General features: G+C 42.4%; 1 protein-coding gene across 4 annotated transcripts in view; it reads left to right on the top strand.

The window, feature by feature from the left end:
• The window catches only part of LOC133614848 (rho GTPase-activating protein 32-like), a 167781-nt gene that overhangs the window by 119830 nt on the left and 34515 nt on the right, over positions 1–13436 (top strand). For all 4 annotated transcript variants that reach the window (XM_061973177.1, XM_061973175.1, XM_061973176.1 and 1 more), the window contains 3 exons: positions 5831–5923; positions 6026–6148; positions 11393–11470. In XM_061973177.1, the coding sequence (XP_061829161.1) occupies positions 5831–5923; positions 6026–6148; positions 11393–11470 (294 nt within the window). The remainder of the gene's footprint in view (positions 1–5830; positions 5924–6025; positions 6149–11392; positions 11471–13436) is intronic.

The following is a 13436-nucleotide window of genomic DNA, read 5'->3' as shown; positions in this document are numbered from 1 at the left end:
TTTCTACAACTCTTATTTTTTTGTGATAGAGTGATTGGAGCACATACTTGTTGGTCACAAAAAACATTCATGGTTCTTTTATGAATTTATTATGGGTCTACTAAAAATGTGACCAAATCTGCTGGGTCAAAAGTACATACTTGCCAACCTTGAGACCTCCGATTTCGGGAGGTGGGGGGCGGGGGGCGGGGTTAAGAGGGGAGGAGTATATTTACAGCTAGGATTCACCAAGTCAAGTATTTTATTTATATATATATATATATATATATATATATATATATATATATATATATATATATATATATATATATATATATAAATAAATAAAATAAATACTTGAATTTCAGTGTTCATTTATTTACACATATACACACACATAACACTTATCTACTCATTGTTGAGTTAAGGGTTGAATTGTCCATCCTTGTTCTATTTGTCATTATTTTTCTAACCATGCTGAACACCCTCACTGATGATGCATTGCTTTGTGGCACGCAAAAAGTGATTTCATCAAATGCACTAGATGGCAGTATTGTCCTGTTTAAGAGTGTCACAACATTGCTGTTTACGGCAGACGAACTGCTTTATGGTAGACGAAATGCTGTTGTTGTGTGTTGTTGCCGCGGCTGGGAGGACGTTAATGAAACTGCCTACCAATAAACCCACATAAGAAACCAAGAACTCGTCCTCCATCATTCTACAGTTATAACGTGATTGGGCAGGTTTATATTGTGTGCCTGAATTTCGGGAGATTTTCGGGAGAAAATTTGTCCCGGGAGGTTTTCGGGAGAGGCGCTGAATTTCGGGAGTCTCCCGGAAAATCCTGGAGGGTTGGCAAGTATGAAAGTATACATACAGCAACAGACATTATCAATTTTGGTGATGTAGAAAAGTTACAATCAAATCAAATTAGCTTCACGACATGGCCTTTTAACTTCATGTGAGTGATTATGATTGACGACACCTTTTGACTTCGCTGAGCCCATTTAAATAGGACTTATGTGATGCAGTCATTAGACTCGGTTACAAACGCGACAATGGGAAAGTCAAAGGAACTCAACACAGATCTGAAAAAACAAATCATTGACTTGAACAAGTTAGGAAAGTCACGTGGAGCCATTTCAAAGCAGTTAAAGGGGAACATTATCACAATTTCAGAATGGTTAAAACCATTAAAAATCAGTTCCCAGTGGCTTATTATATTTTTCGAAGTTTTTTTCAAAATTTTACCCATCACGCAATATCCCTAAAAAAAGCTTCAAAGTGCCTGATTTTAACCATCGTTATATACACCCGTCCATTTTCCTGTGACGTCACATAGTGAAGCCAGCACAAACAAACATGGCGCATAGAACAGCAAGCTATAGCGACATTAGCTCGGATTCAAACTCGGATTTCAGCGGCTTAAGCGATTCAACAGATTACGAATGTATTGAAACGGATGGTTGTAGTGTGGAGGCAGGTAGCGAAAACGAAATTGAAGAAGAAACTGAAGCTATTGAGCCATATCGGTTTGAACCGTATGCAAGCGAAAACGACGAAAACGACACGACAGCCAGCGACACGGGAGAAAGCGAGGACCAATTCGGCGATCGCCTTCTAACCAACGATTGGTATGTGTTTGTTTGGCATTAAAGGAAACTAACAACTATGAACTAGGTTTACAGCATATGAAATACATTTTGGCAACAACATGCACTTTGAGAGTAAAGACAGCCCAATTTTCATCAATTAATATATTCTGTAGACACACCCTCATCCGCGCTCTTTTCCTGAAAGCTGATCTGTCCAGTTTTGGAGTTGATGTCAGCAGGCCAGGGAAGCTAGGGTCGATATTCTTCTCTCGATCATCTTCGGTGTGAGCCAAGACATCCAGGGGCTTTAGCTCGCTCGTCTGCGGGAACAAACTGCCGCCATTGCTTGCCGTGCTACCGAGGTCCTTTGTCCCTGAATTGCTCACACACTCCGGCAGATTCAATGGGGGTCTGGCGGCAGATTTCTTTGACTTTATCGTTGGAAATGCATCTGCTTTGAGTGTCGCAGGATATCCACACATTCTTGCCATCTCTGTCGTAGCATAGCTTTCGTCGGTAAAGTGTGCGGAACAAACGTCCAATTTCTTGCCACTTTCGCATCTTTGGGCCACTGGTGCAACTTGAATCCGTCCCTGTTCGTGTTGTTACACCCTCCGACAACACACCGACGAGGCATGATGTCTCCAAGGTACGGAAAACAGTCGAAAAAACGGAAAATAACAGAGCTGATTTGACTCGGTGTTTGAGAAAATGGCGGATTGCTTCCCGATGTGACGCCACGTTGTGACGTCATCGCTCCGAGAGCGAATATTAGAAAGGCGTTTAATTCGCCAAAATTCACCCATTTAGAGTTCGGAAATCGGTTAAAAAAATATATATCTTTTTTCTGCAACATCAAGGTATATATTGACGCTTACATAGGTCTGGTGATAATGTTCCCCTTTAAAGGTCCCAAGAGCAACTGTGCAGACAATTGTTTGTAAGTATAAAGTGCATGGCACAGTTTTGTCACTGCCACGATCAGGAAGAAAACGCAAGCTATCTCCTGCTGCTGAGAGAAAATTTGTCAGGACGATCAAGAGTCAACCGAGAACCACCAAAAAGCAGGTCTGCAATGAATTGGAAGCTGCTGGAACACAGGTGTCAGTGTCCACAGTTAAGTGTGTTTTGCATCGCCATGGACTGAGAGGCTACCATGCATGAAGGAAACCCCTTGCTCCAGAAGCGACACCTTAAGGCTCGTCTAAAGTTTGCTGCTGATCACACGGACCAAGATAAGACCTTCTGGAGGAAAGTTCTGTGGTCAGATGAAACAAAAATGTTGCTGTTTGGCATACTTGCCAACCCTCCCGGATTTTCCGGGAGACTCCCGAAATTCAGCGCCTCTCCCAAAAACCTCCCGGGACAAATTTTTCCCGAAATTCAGGTCATGGACTTGAGTCCGCTAACCCACAATATAACCAGCATACCTGCCCAATCACGTTATAACTGTAGAATGATGGAGTGCGAGTTCTTGGTTTCGTATGTGTGTTTATTGTTAGGCAGTTTCATTAACGTCCTCCCAGCGCGGCAACAACACACAACAGCAGCAGTCACGTTTTTGTATACCGTAAAGCAGTTAGTCTGCAGTAAACAGCAATGTTGTGACACTCTTAAACAGGACAATACTGCCATCTAGTGCATTTGATTAAAGCACTTTTGTGCGTGCCACACATCAATGAGAGGGTGTTCAGCATGGTTAGAAAAATAGTGACAGAGAATAGAACAAGGATGGACAATTCAACCCTTAACTCAACAATGAGTGTTATGTGTGTGTATATGTGTAAATAAATGAACACTGAAATTCAAGTATTTATTATGTATATATATATATATATATATATATATATATATATATATATATATATATATATATATATATATATATAATAAAATTAATATATATATACGTATATACATATATATATATATATATATATATATATATACAGTATATAGCTAGAATTCACTGAACGTCAAGTATTTGTTTTATATATATATATATATATATGAAATACTTGACTTGGTGAATTCTAGCTATAAATATACTCCTCCCCTTTTAGCCACGCCCCCCTCCCACCTCAACCACGCCCAACCCCACCCCCCTCCCCCCACCTCCCGAAATCGGAGGTCTCAAGGTTGGCAAGTATGCTGTTTGGTCACAACACCCAGCAATATGTTTGGAGGAGAAAAGTTGAGGCCTTTAATCCCAGGAACACCACCCTACCGTCAAGCATGGTGGTGGTAGTATTATGCTCTGGGCCTGTTTTGCTTTACAGAGAGTAAATGGGACTATGAAAAAGGAGGATTTCCTCCTAATTCTTCAGGACAACCTAAAATCATCAGCCCGGAGGTTGGGTCTTGGGCACAGTTGGGTGTTCCAACAGGGCAATGACCCCAAACACACGTCAAAAGTGGGGGGAAAAAATAAAGACTAAATAAGTGTAGAATTAAGGTTTTAGAATGGCCTTCCCAAAGTCTTGACTTAATCCCCATTGAGAACGTGGACAATGCTAAAGAAACATGTCTATGTCAGAAAAGCAACACATTTAGCTGAACTGCACCGATTTTGTCAAGAGGAGTGGTTAAAAATTCAAGCAGAAGCTTGTGGATGGTTACCAAAAGTGCCTTATTGCAGGTAAACTTGCCAAGGGACATGTAAGCAAATATTAACATTGCTGTATGTATACTTTTGACCCAGCACATTTGCTCACATTTGCAGTAGACCAGGGGTCGGCAACCTTTACCAGTCAAAGAGCCATTTTGACCAGTTTCACAAATTATAGAAAACAATGGGAGCCGCAAACATTTTTTTAAATTTTAAATGAAATAACACTGCATACTTGGCCCTGCGATGAGGCGGCGACTTGTCCAGGGTGTACCCCGCCTTCCGCCCGATTGTAGCTGAGATAGGCTCCAGCGCCCCCCGCGACCCCAAAAGGGATAAGCGGTAGAAAATGGATGGATGGAACACTGCATACGAAGTTTTTTTTTTTGCTTCGTGCTATGTATAACCAGGGGTCTCAGACACGCTGCCCACACCTTTATGTGGAATTTGAAAGCTGGTGCGGCACGCGGGTTTTCATTTAATGGCGCTTGACAGCGTCATGCGTGGCGTGATGGTACAGCATATAGCACCCACTGCAGTCAGTGTGCCTGATCAGCCACACGTTGTATGGGTCTCCTACTTTGCTCACGTAAGTAACATATAAAAAAAAAAGAACTTTAACACTCTGACTAATAATGCACCACACTGTGAACCCACACCAAACAAGAATGACAAACACATTTCGGGAGAACATCTGCGCCGTAACACAACATAAACACAACAGGACAAATACCCAGAATCCCATGCAGCCCTAACTCTTCCGGGATACATTATACACCCCCCCCCCCCCCCCCCCCCCCCCCCCCCCCCCGCTACCAAACCCCACCCACCTCAACCGACGCACAGGGGGGGGGGGGGGGGGGGTTGATGTGTGAGGGAGCAGGGTTGGGGTGGGGGCGGGGTTTGGTGGTAGCAGGGGTGTATAATGTAGCCCAGAAGACTCAGGGCTGCATGGGATTCTGGGTGTTTGTTCTGTTGTGTTTATGTTGTGTTAAGGTGCAGATGTTCTCCCGAAATGTGTTTGTCATTCTTGTTTGGTTTTGGTTCAAAGTGTGGCGCATTATTAGTAAGAGTGTTAAAGTTGTTTTATATGACCACCGTCAGTGTAACCTGTGTGGCTGTTGACCAAGTATGCCTTGCTGTCACGTACGTGGGCAAGCAAAATATGTATATTGTTTAACAAGTGTTGGGCTGGCACTCTGTTAATACAAATTGTAGAGGGCGCCAAATGTTGTACCATCATGGCACGCCCTTATTATAGCCGTAAAGGTGAAAATCGGTGAATATTAATCCCGGGAGTTTTCTGCGAGAGGCACTGAAATCCGGAAGTCTCACGGGAAAATTGGGGGGTTCAGCAAGTAAGCTGCTGAGCCGCATCAGAGTGATCAAAGAGCCGCATGCGGCTCCGGAGCCGCGGGTTGCCGACCCCTGCAGTAGACTCATAATAAATTCATAAAAAAACCAAACTTCATGAATGTTTTTTGTGACCAACAAGTATGTGCTCCAATCACTCTATCACAATAAAATAAGAGTTGTAGAAATGATTGGAAACTCAAAACAGCCATGACATGATGTTCTTTACAAGTGTAACTTTTGACCACGTCTGTACATGTATGTTGGTCTTTATACTAATAATGTTGCCTTTCAGTCAGTAACCAAGATGTTGGCCACCTACTTGTCCCGCTTCTCAGCCATCGCTGACAACAAGATCAACTGTGGTCCAGTTTTAACATGGATGGAGGTAATATAGCGAGTCCATGTTCAACCAAAATGTGGATTTTAGTCCCATCTATTCTTGTCTAACTAGGAAAGACGTGTGTCTAGTAAAAGCTTGTGTTTGTAGATCGACAACAAGGGCAACCATCTTCTGGTGTCTGAGGAGGCGTCCATCAATGTCCCCGCAATCGCTGCCGCCCACGTTACTAAACGCTACACAGCTCAAGCTACCGACGAGTTGACTTTCGAGGTATTGTCTCTCACCTGTGACATTGTTTTCATTTATGTGAATATGTTCGAATTAGAACATGTAATAACCCTTTTTTTGGTAACCAAATCTGACTTTCTTCACTCTGACACAGAAATAATATTTATCGTGAAATATTATGGAATGGCAATAATAAAACACAATTATAATAATATAGTTTGTTTATGTTTTATTTTACAGTTTTAAATGTATTGTCTGGACCTAAATTAAAATAAATGAAACCCTCTGAAGTAGGGCTGGGCGATATGACCTTTTTTTAATATCTCTATATTTTTAGGCCATGTCACGATACACCATATATATGTGGATATTTTGCCTCAGCCTTGAATGAACACTTGATGCATATAATCACAGCAGTATGATGATTCGATGTGTCTACATTCAAACATTCTTCTTCATACTGCATTAATATATGCTACTTTTAAACTTTCATGCAGAGAGGGAAATCACAAGTAAAAGTGTATTTATTAAACAGTTATTAAGCAGTGGCACAAACATTCATGTCATTTCCAAAACAGAAAGTGCAAGATTGTCAGAGACATTTTAAAACAAGCTATTAGTGCACTTTTGTGCATGATGTCACTAAGATGACATATCAAAACAACACTAAATTAAAGTGCACTTTTTGTACAGAACGCCACTACAATAGTTTAAAACAAATAAAGTGCACTTTTGTGCATGATGTCACACAAGATATTTCAATAAGTGTCAAATAAAAATGAGCTGCATAATAGGAAATCAAATAGTGTATGTCCTTCACTATGTGGTAGGTTCCTGCGGACGTTATCTCCTTCTGTTGTTGACTATTTTTTTCATACGCTGTTGATGTGGAAATGGTTGCCTCGGCATTTTGTGGGTATGGCACTGAACGGAGATGTTGACATGCGGAGTTTCAAGCACTCTTCATTCTCTAGCGGGTGACTTTTCAAATGATGCTACATTAGCAGTTATGCTACTTTTTATAGCAACGCTTTTGCCGTATACTTGACATATTACTGTTGTCTGTTCAATATCTACCTGTCAGAAAGGTCCTTCTCTGTCAGGCTGGGGGATGCCACTTCTTCTTCTGCTTCGCTTTACTGTGGTGTCCCCCAGGGATCTATTCTAGGCCCCATCCTGTTCGCTCTATATCTCCTCCCTCTTGGAGAGATTTTTAAGAGGCATGGAGTGTCTTATCACTGTTATGCAGACTGCCAAATTTATATGCCTATTTCAAAAGGCCACGGCCCCCTGACACCCCTTCTCAACTGTCTATGCGACGTCAAGGCTTGGTTAGCCCAGAATTTTTTAATAATGAATGAGGGGAAAAATGGAAATTTTAGTTTTTGGTCCGGCTCTCACTGACTTGGGACCATTGCAAAATTATGTGCGTCCCAAAGTCACCAGCCTTGGCGTCACTATAGACAGCCATTTTAAACTTGACAAACAAGTCAATGGCGTTTTAAAATCGTGTTTTTATCATCTTCGTCTTTTAGCAAAGGTAAAACCGTTTTTATCTTTTAACCTTTTTGAACAAGTCGTGCATGCTTTTATTTCAAGTGGCCTGGACTACTGCAATGCACTTTATGCTGGCATTAGTCAAAAAGCTCTCCCCCGGTTGCAGTTAGTCCAGAACGCGGCAGCACGACTTTTAACAGGGGCCAGGAGACGCCAGCATATAACCCCAATTCTTGAGAGTTTGCACTGGCTCCCTGTTCATTTTAGAATTGATTTTAAAACCTTGCTGTTTGTTTTTAAAGCTTTACATGGACTGGCACCTCAGTATATCTCAGACCTCATCCAAACTTACAATCCTGCGCGCGCTCTGAGGTCCGAGAGCCAGCTCCAGCTCGTGGTGTCCAAGACAAGACTTAAATCCAGGGGAGACAGGGCCTTCTCTGTGGTCGGCCCTAAGCTCTGGAACACTCTGCCCCTCCATGTTCAAACTGCTCCCACAGTGGAGTGTTTTAAGTCTCGTCTTAAGACCCACTTTTATTCTTTGGCTTTTAACACTACGTGAGTTGTGTGGTCCTATGTTGTCCTCTGTGTTTTAAAATTTTGATTTCTATTTACCGTTTTAATTGGTTTTACCCTTTAAAATTGTTTTTAATCATATTTATTTTATATTGTTTTTAATTGTGTTCAATATTGTTGTGCAGCACTTTGGAAACATTTTGTCGTTTAAATGTGCTATATAAATAAAGTGGATTGGATTGGATTGGATTGAAGCCAAACCACCAATTCTTCCTTCATTTGTTACCAGATTCGCACCTTCTCTCTCTCGTATTACCACTCGCACCACAGCTAACGTTACCCATGCCGCTACCTCTCTGCTCCGCGAGGGCGTATACGTATGTGACGTATGTAAGAAGGTGCGCTTGTTTTATGTCTCTGTGAGAAGGAGAGACAAGAAAGAGTGAGAAGAGCCTGTAGTGTAATGCCCGCAGCTAAAAGCCACTGCGTGAGAACGTATACTCCAATATCACCATATAGTCATTTTCTATATCGCACAGAGACAAACCCGCGATATATTGAGTATATCGATATATCGCCCAGCCCTACTCATTAGTTCTAGAAGACTGACCTTTGTTCGAATTCCAAATGATTTTCCCCCACATAAGAACATTTTAAATGGCCAACCTTTTGCCTTCATGAAACTTTCAGCTTACACTTCAAGTAACATTTCAACATTGAAATATTACAACAATAAATTTACAAAAACAACACAGTGGTACCTTAATCCAAGAGAGCCCCAACTTAAGTGTTTTGAGATAAAAGCTATCTCTCTGCAAATTGTTATGCTTTAAGTTACAAGGAAAAATTTGAATTACAAGCATCCCCGCCATTAGATCATACTTGCCAACCTTGAGACCTCCGATTTCGGGAGGTGGGGGCGGGGCGTGGTTGGGGGCGTGGTTAAGAGGGGAGGAGTATATTTACAGCTAGAATTCACCAACTCGAGTATTTCATAAATATATATATATATATGTATGAAATACTTGACTTTCAGTGAATTCTATCTATATATATATATTTATTTATTTTATTATATATATAAATAAAAGAAATACTTGAATTTCAGTGTTCATTTATTTACACATATACACACACATAACACTCATCTACTCATTGTTGTACTTGAAAGTACAATGCAATACAATTCCGGGGCAATGGCACCTATCAAATACACAGTAATGAAAACACAGTTGTTCTACTAACTGTACTGTGTGTTATGAGAGTAGCGTATGTGTGTGTGTGTGGCCCTTTAATAGGTGACAGCATGTGAGGTGAGTGACGTCAGTGAGTGTGTGGGCGAGAGAAGAGAGGGAGCGGGGTAGCGTGAGTGCGGGGAGGGACTAGTTGGTTTTGTGTTGGATTGGCTGTGTGCAAGCAATCAATAAAGCAAGATTTGCAACTAATCGCTGGACTCATCATTCACCCTGAAGTCGTCCGCTGTGGAGACCCACTGCTGGGTAAGGTGAAGGGTGTTGCCTCGAGCATACATCGGCCCTGGAGAAGTGTCTCCCCTGCGCTCTTCGACTACGGTCTCGTTCTTCTGCTTCGTCTCCTTGTGTGCGCACACTGGACTCAGGTCCGCATGGAGCTGGAGGGGGCGTGGCCTCCAGCTCCGGCTGAATTCCGGGAGATTTTCGGGGGAAAATTTCTTCCGGGAGGTTTTCGGGAGAGGCGCTGAATTTCGGGAGTCTCCCGGAAAATCCGGGAGGGTTGGCAAGTATGCATTAGATGGGGCAACACATGTCACAGTGAACAAAACATCTGGTCTTACTTGCTGGCATTAGCTTGTCGCTAGAAATCGACATAACTAATTCAATTAATCACAATAGATGACGTTGATTTAAGGTTTGAAGTTGTTGCTCGTAAGTTGAGATACGACTGTATTCATAATAATATTTAATAAATAATTGAAAATATGACCAGCTTTATACTCTCGGCAGGGTCCTTGAGGGTGCATGGGAGTTTGCCCAACCAGTCTACATGTGTTTTGTGGACTTGGAGAAGGCATTCGACCGTGTTCCCCGGGAAGTCCTCAGAGAGTATGGGGTATCGGACTGTCTGATTGTGGCGGTCCACTCCCTGTACGATCAGTCCCAGAGCTTGGTCCGCATTGCCGGCAGTAAGTCGGACACGTTTCCAGTGAGGGTTAGACTCCGCCAAGGCTGCCCTTTGTCACCCATTCTGTTCATAACTTTTATGGACAGAATTTCTAGGCGCAGTCAGGGCGTTGAGGGGATCTGGTTTGGTGGCTGCAGGATTAGGTCTCTGCTTTTTGCAGATGATGTGGTCCTGATGGCTTCATCTGGCCAGGATCTTCAGCTCTCACTGGATCGGTTCGCAGCCGAGTGTGAAGCGACTGGGATGGGAATCAGCACCTCCAAGTCCGAGTCCATGGTTCTCGCCTGGAAAAGGGTGGAGTGCCATCTCCGGGTTGGGAAGGAGACCCTGCCCCAAGTGGAGGAGTTCAAGTACCTCGGAGTCTTGTTCACGAGTGAGGGAAGAGTGGATCGTGAGATCGACAGGCGGATCGGTGCAGCGTCTTCAGTAATGCGGACGCTGTATCGATCCGTTGTGGTGAAGAAGGAGCTGAGCCGGAAGGCAAAGCTCTCAATTCACCGGTCGATCTACATTCCCATCCTCATCTATGGTCATGAGCTTTGGGTTATGACCGAAAGGACAAGATCACGGGTACAAGCGGCCGAAATGAGTTTCCTCCGCCGGGTGGCGGGGCTCTCCCTTAGAGATAGGGTGAGAAGCTCTGTCATTCGGGAGGAGCTCAAAGTAAAGCCGCTGCTCCTCCACATGGAGAGGAGCCAGATGAGGTGGTTCGGGCATCTGGTCAGGATGCCACCCGAACGCCTCCCTCGGGAGGTGTTTAGGGCACGTCCGACCGGTAGGAGGCCACGGGGAAGACCCAGGACACGTTGGGAATACTATCTCTCCCGGCTGGCCTGGGAACGCCTCAGGATCCTTTGGGAGGAGCTGAACGAAGTGGCTGGTTAGAGGGAAGTCTGGGTTTTCACTGCTTAGGCTGCTGCCCCCACGACCCGACCTCGGATAAGCGGAAGAAGATGGATGGATGGATGTCAAAACAATACAATGAAAATTGTTATTTTCTCCAAAATCGGCTGGGGACATTTATCACATCATATTTCTCTACAGCAGATGCGTTGAAGCCTTTATTTGTACAAACATCTCCAATAATTTCTGTTATCCATCTCCTTGTGCCAGGTGGGGGACATTGTGTCCGTCATCGACATGCCTCCCAAAGAGGACACCGGCTGGTGGAGAGGGAAACATGGCTTTCAGGTAAAGCACCATGTATTTTTTTTTTGGACTTTATTGGGGCCAGCCCACACTCTAACTCAGGGGTGCTCACACTTTTTCTGCAGGCGAGCTACTTTTCAATTGATCAAGTCGTGGGGATCTACCTCATTCATATATATCATTTATATTTACTTATTTATGAAATATATGTTTTTGTTAACAAGTTAAAGGTGTTTAATGATAATGCAAGCATGTTTAACACATATAGTTAATATTGTTAACAAGTTAAAGGTGTTTAATGATAATACAAGCATGTTTAACACATATAGTTAATATTGTTAACAAGTTAAAGGTGTTTAATGATAATACAAGCATGTTTAACACATATAGTTAAAATTGTTAATAAATTAAAGGTGTTTAATGATAATGCAAGCATGTTTAACACATATAGTTAATATTGTTAATAAATTAAAGGTGTTTAATGATAATACAAGAATCAGGGGTGCTCACACTTTTTCAGCATGCAAGCTACTTATAAAATGATCAAGTCAAAATGATGTACCTACTACAAAAATGCAAAACATATATTTATTTCTAAATATATTGAGGATTCTTTATATCGAAGATAATATTTCTGCCTTATTTTTTTAATGTCTCGGAACAATGAGTCAGCTGCTTCAACGAATGCCTCCTTTACCATCTCTCCGTCTTGGAAGGACTTCTTGTTATTAACGATGATGTGACTCACCCGGAATGATGCTTCGGTGGCGACTTTCGCTTTTGAAGTTTGTTGTGTGAAAAATGACTGCTGTCCGGACAACTGGGATTTCAGTTCCTTCACCTTTCTCTTTCTCAGCTCGCTTTTCAGCGGGAAGTCGGTGTCGTATTTCCCATGAATAGTCCGAAAATGCCGCTCCACATTTCCCTTCTTTGGTATTGCGATGGCAGATTGGCAGATGAGGCAAACGCACTCCTCCCATTCCCATACCTGCCAACTACTCCGGTTTTCCCGTAATTAGTACGGTTTTCATCAACCTATTCCGGGTTACGGTTGCAGTGATAAAAAAATACGGTTTTTCATTCATTAAAAAATTTTTTTTTTTTTTAAAGTTTTATTCACAAAATCGCGTAACAACAATGACAATCGACACTGCTTACCAGAGGTGGGACCAAGTCATTGTTTTGCAAGTCACAAGTAAGTCTCAAGTCTTTGCCCTCAAGTCCGAGTCAAGTCCCGAGTCAAGACAGGCAAGCCCCGAGTCAAGTCCAAAGTCAAGACTGGAAAGTCTCAAGTCAAGTCCTAAGTCCTGCATTTTGAGTTTCGAGTCCTTTCAAGTCCTTTTAACCACAGACTAATATATTAACACAGATTGTGTATGCTTTTCAAACGCTGTATTTATTTATTAAAACAAGTGCATTTTAAATTGCAGGAAAGAAAACTGTGCTGACATTGCACTTTATAATAGCACTATTAACCAGTCATTTTAAACATTAACTCATTCCTTTACAGAACAAACACATTGAAAAATAAAGTGCAAATGTACTTATTTGTACAAAAGTGTTAACATTGAAAAAACATGACATATATGTGAACATAACAAAAAAGTTGTACTTTTTATATGTCAGGGCCCTATGCTGCATTGCATCTGCAAAAGACCAAATTAGCCAAGAGTCTGTCAGTCATTTGTGCACGATGGGGGCGTAGTATGATGCCACCATGGCTGAAAACTCGCTCCACTGGAGCACTGGAGGCAGGCACTGCCAAGACTCTCATGGCCACTCGGAACAGTGAAGGAAGAGTCTTCATGTTCAATGCCCAGAACAAAAGGGGGGAGAGAGTTTTTTTGGGTTGGTGCACTACTTGTAAGTGTATCTTGTGTTTTTTATGTTGATTTAATTAAAAAAAGAAAAAAAAAATATATATATATTTCTTGTGCGGCCCGATACCAATCGATCCACGGACCAGTACCGGGCCGCGGCCCGGTGGTTGGGGACCACTGCGGTAAAC

The sequence above is a fragment of the Nerophis lumbriciformis genome, linkage group LG17 (assembly GCF_033978685.3).
Source record: "Nerophis lumbriciformis linkage group LG17, RoL_Nlum_v2.1, whole genome shotgun sequence".
In the NCBI taxonomy this organism is placed as follows: domain Eukaryota; kingdom Metazoa; phylum Chordata; class Actinopteri; order Syngnathiformes; family Syngnathidae; genus Nerophis; species Nerophis lumbriciformis.
This window is presented reverse-complemented; position numbering and strand designations above follow the sequence as displayed.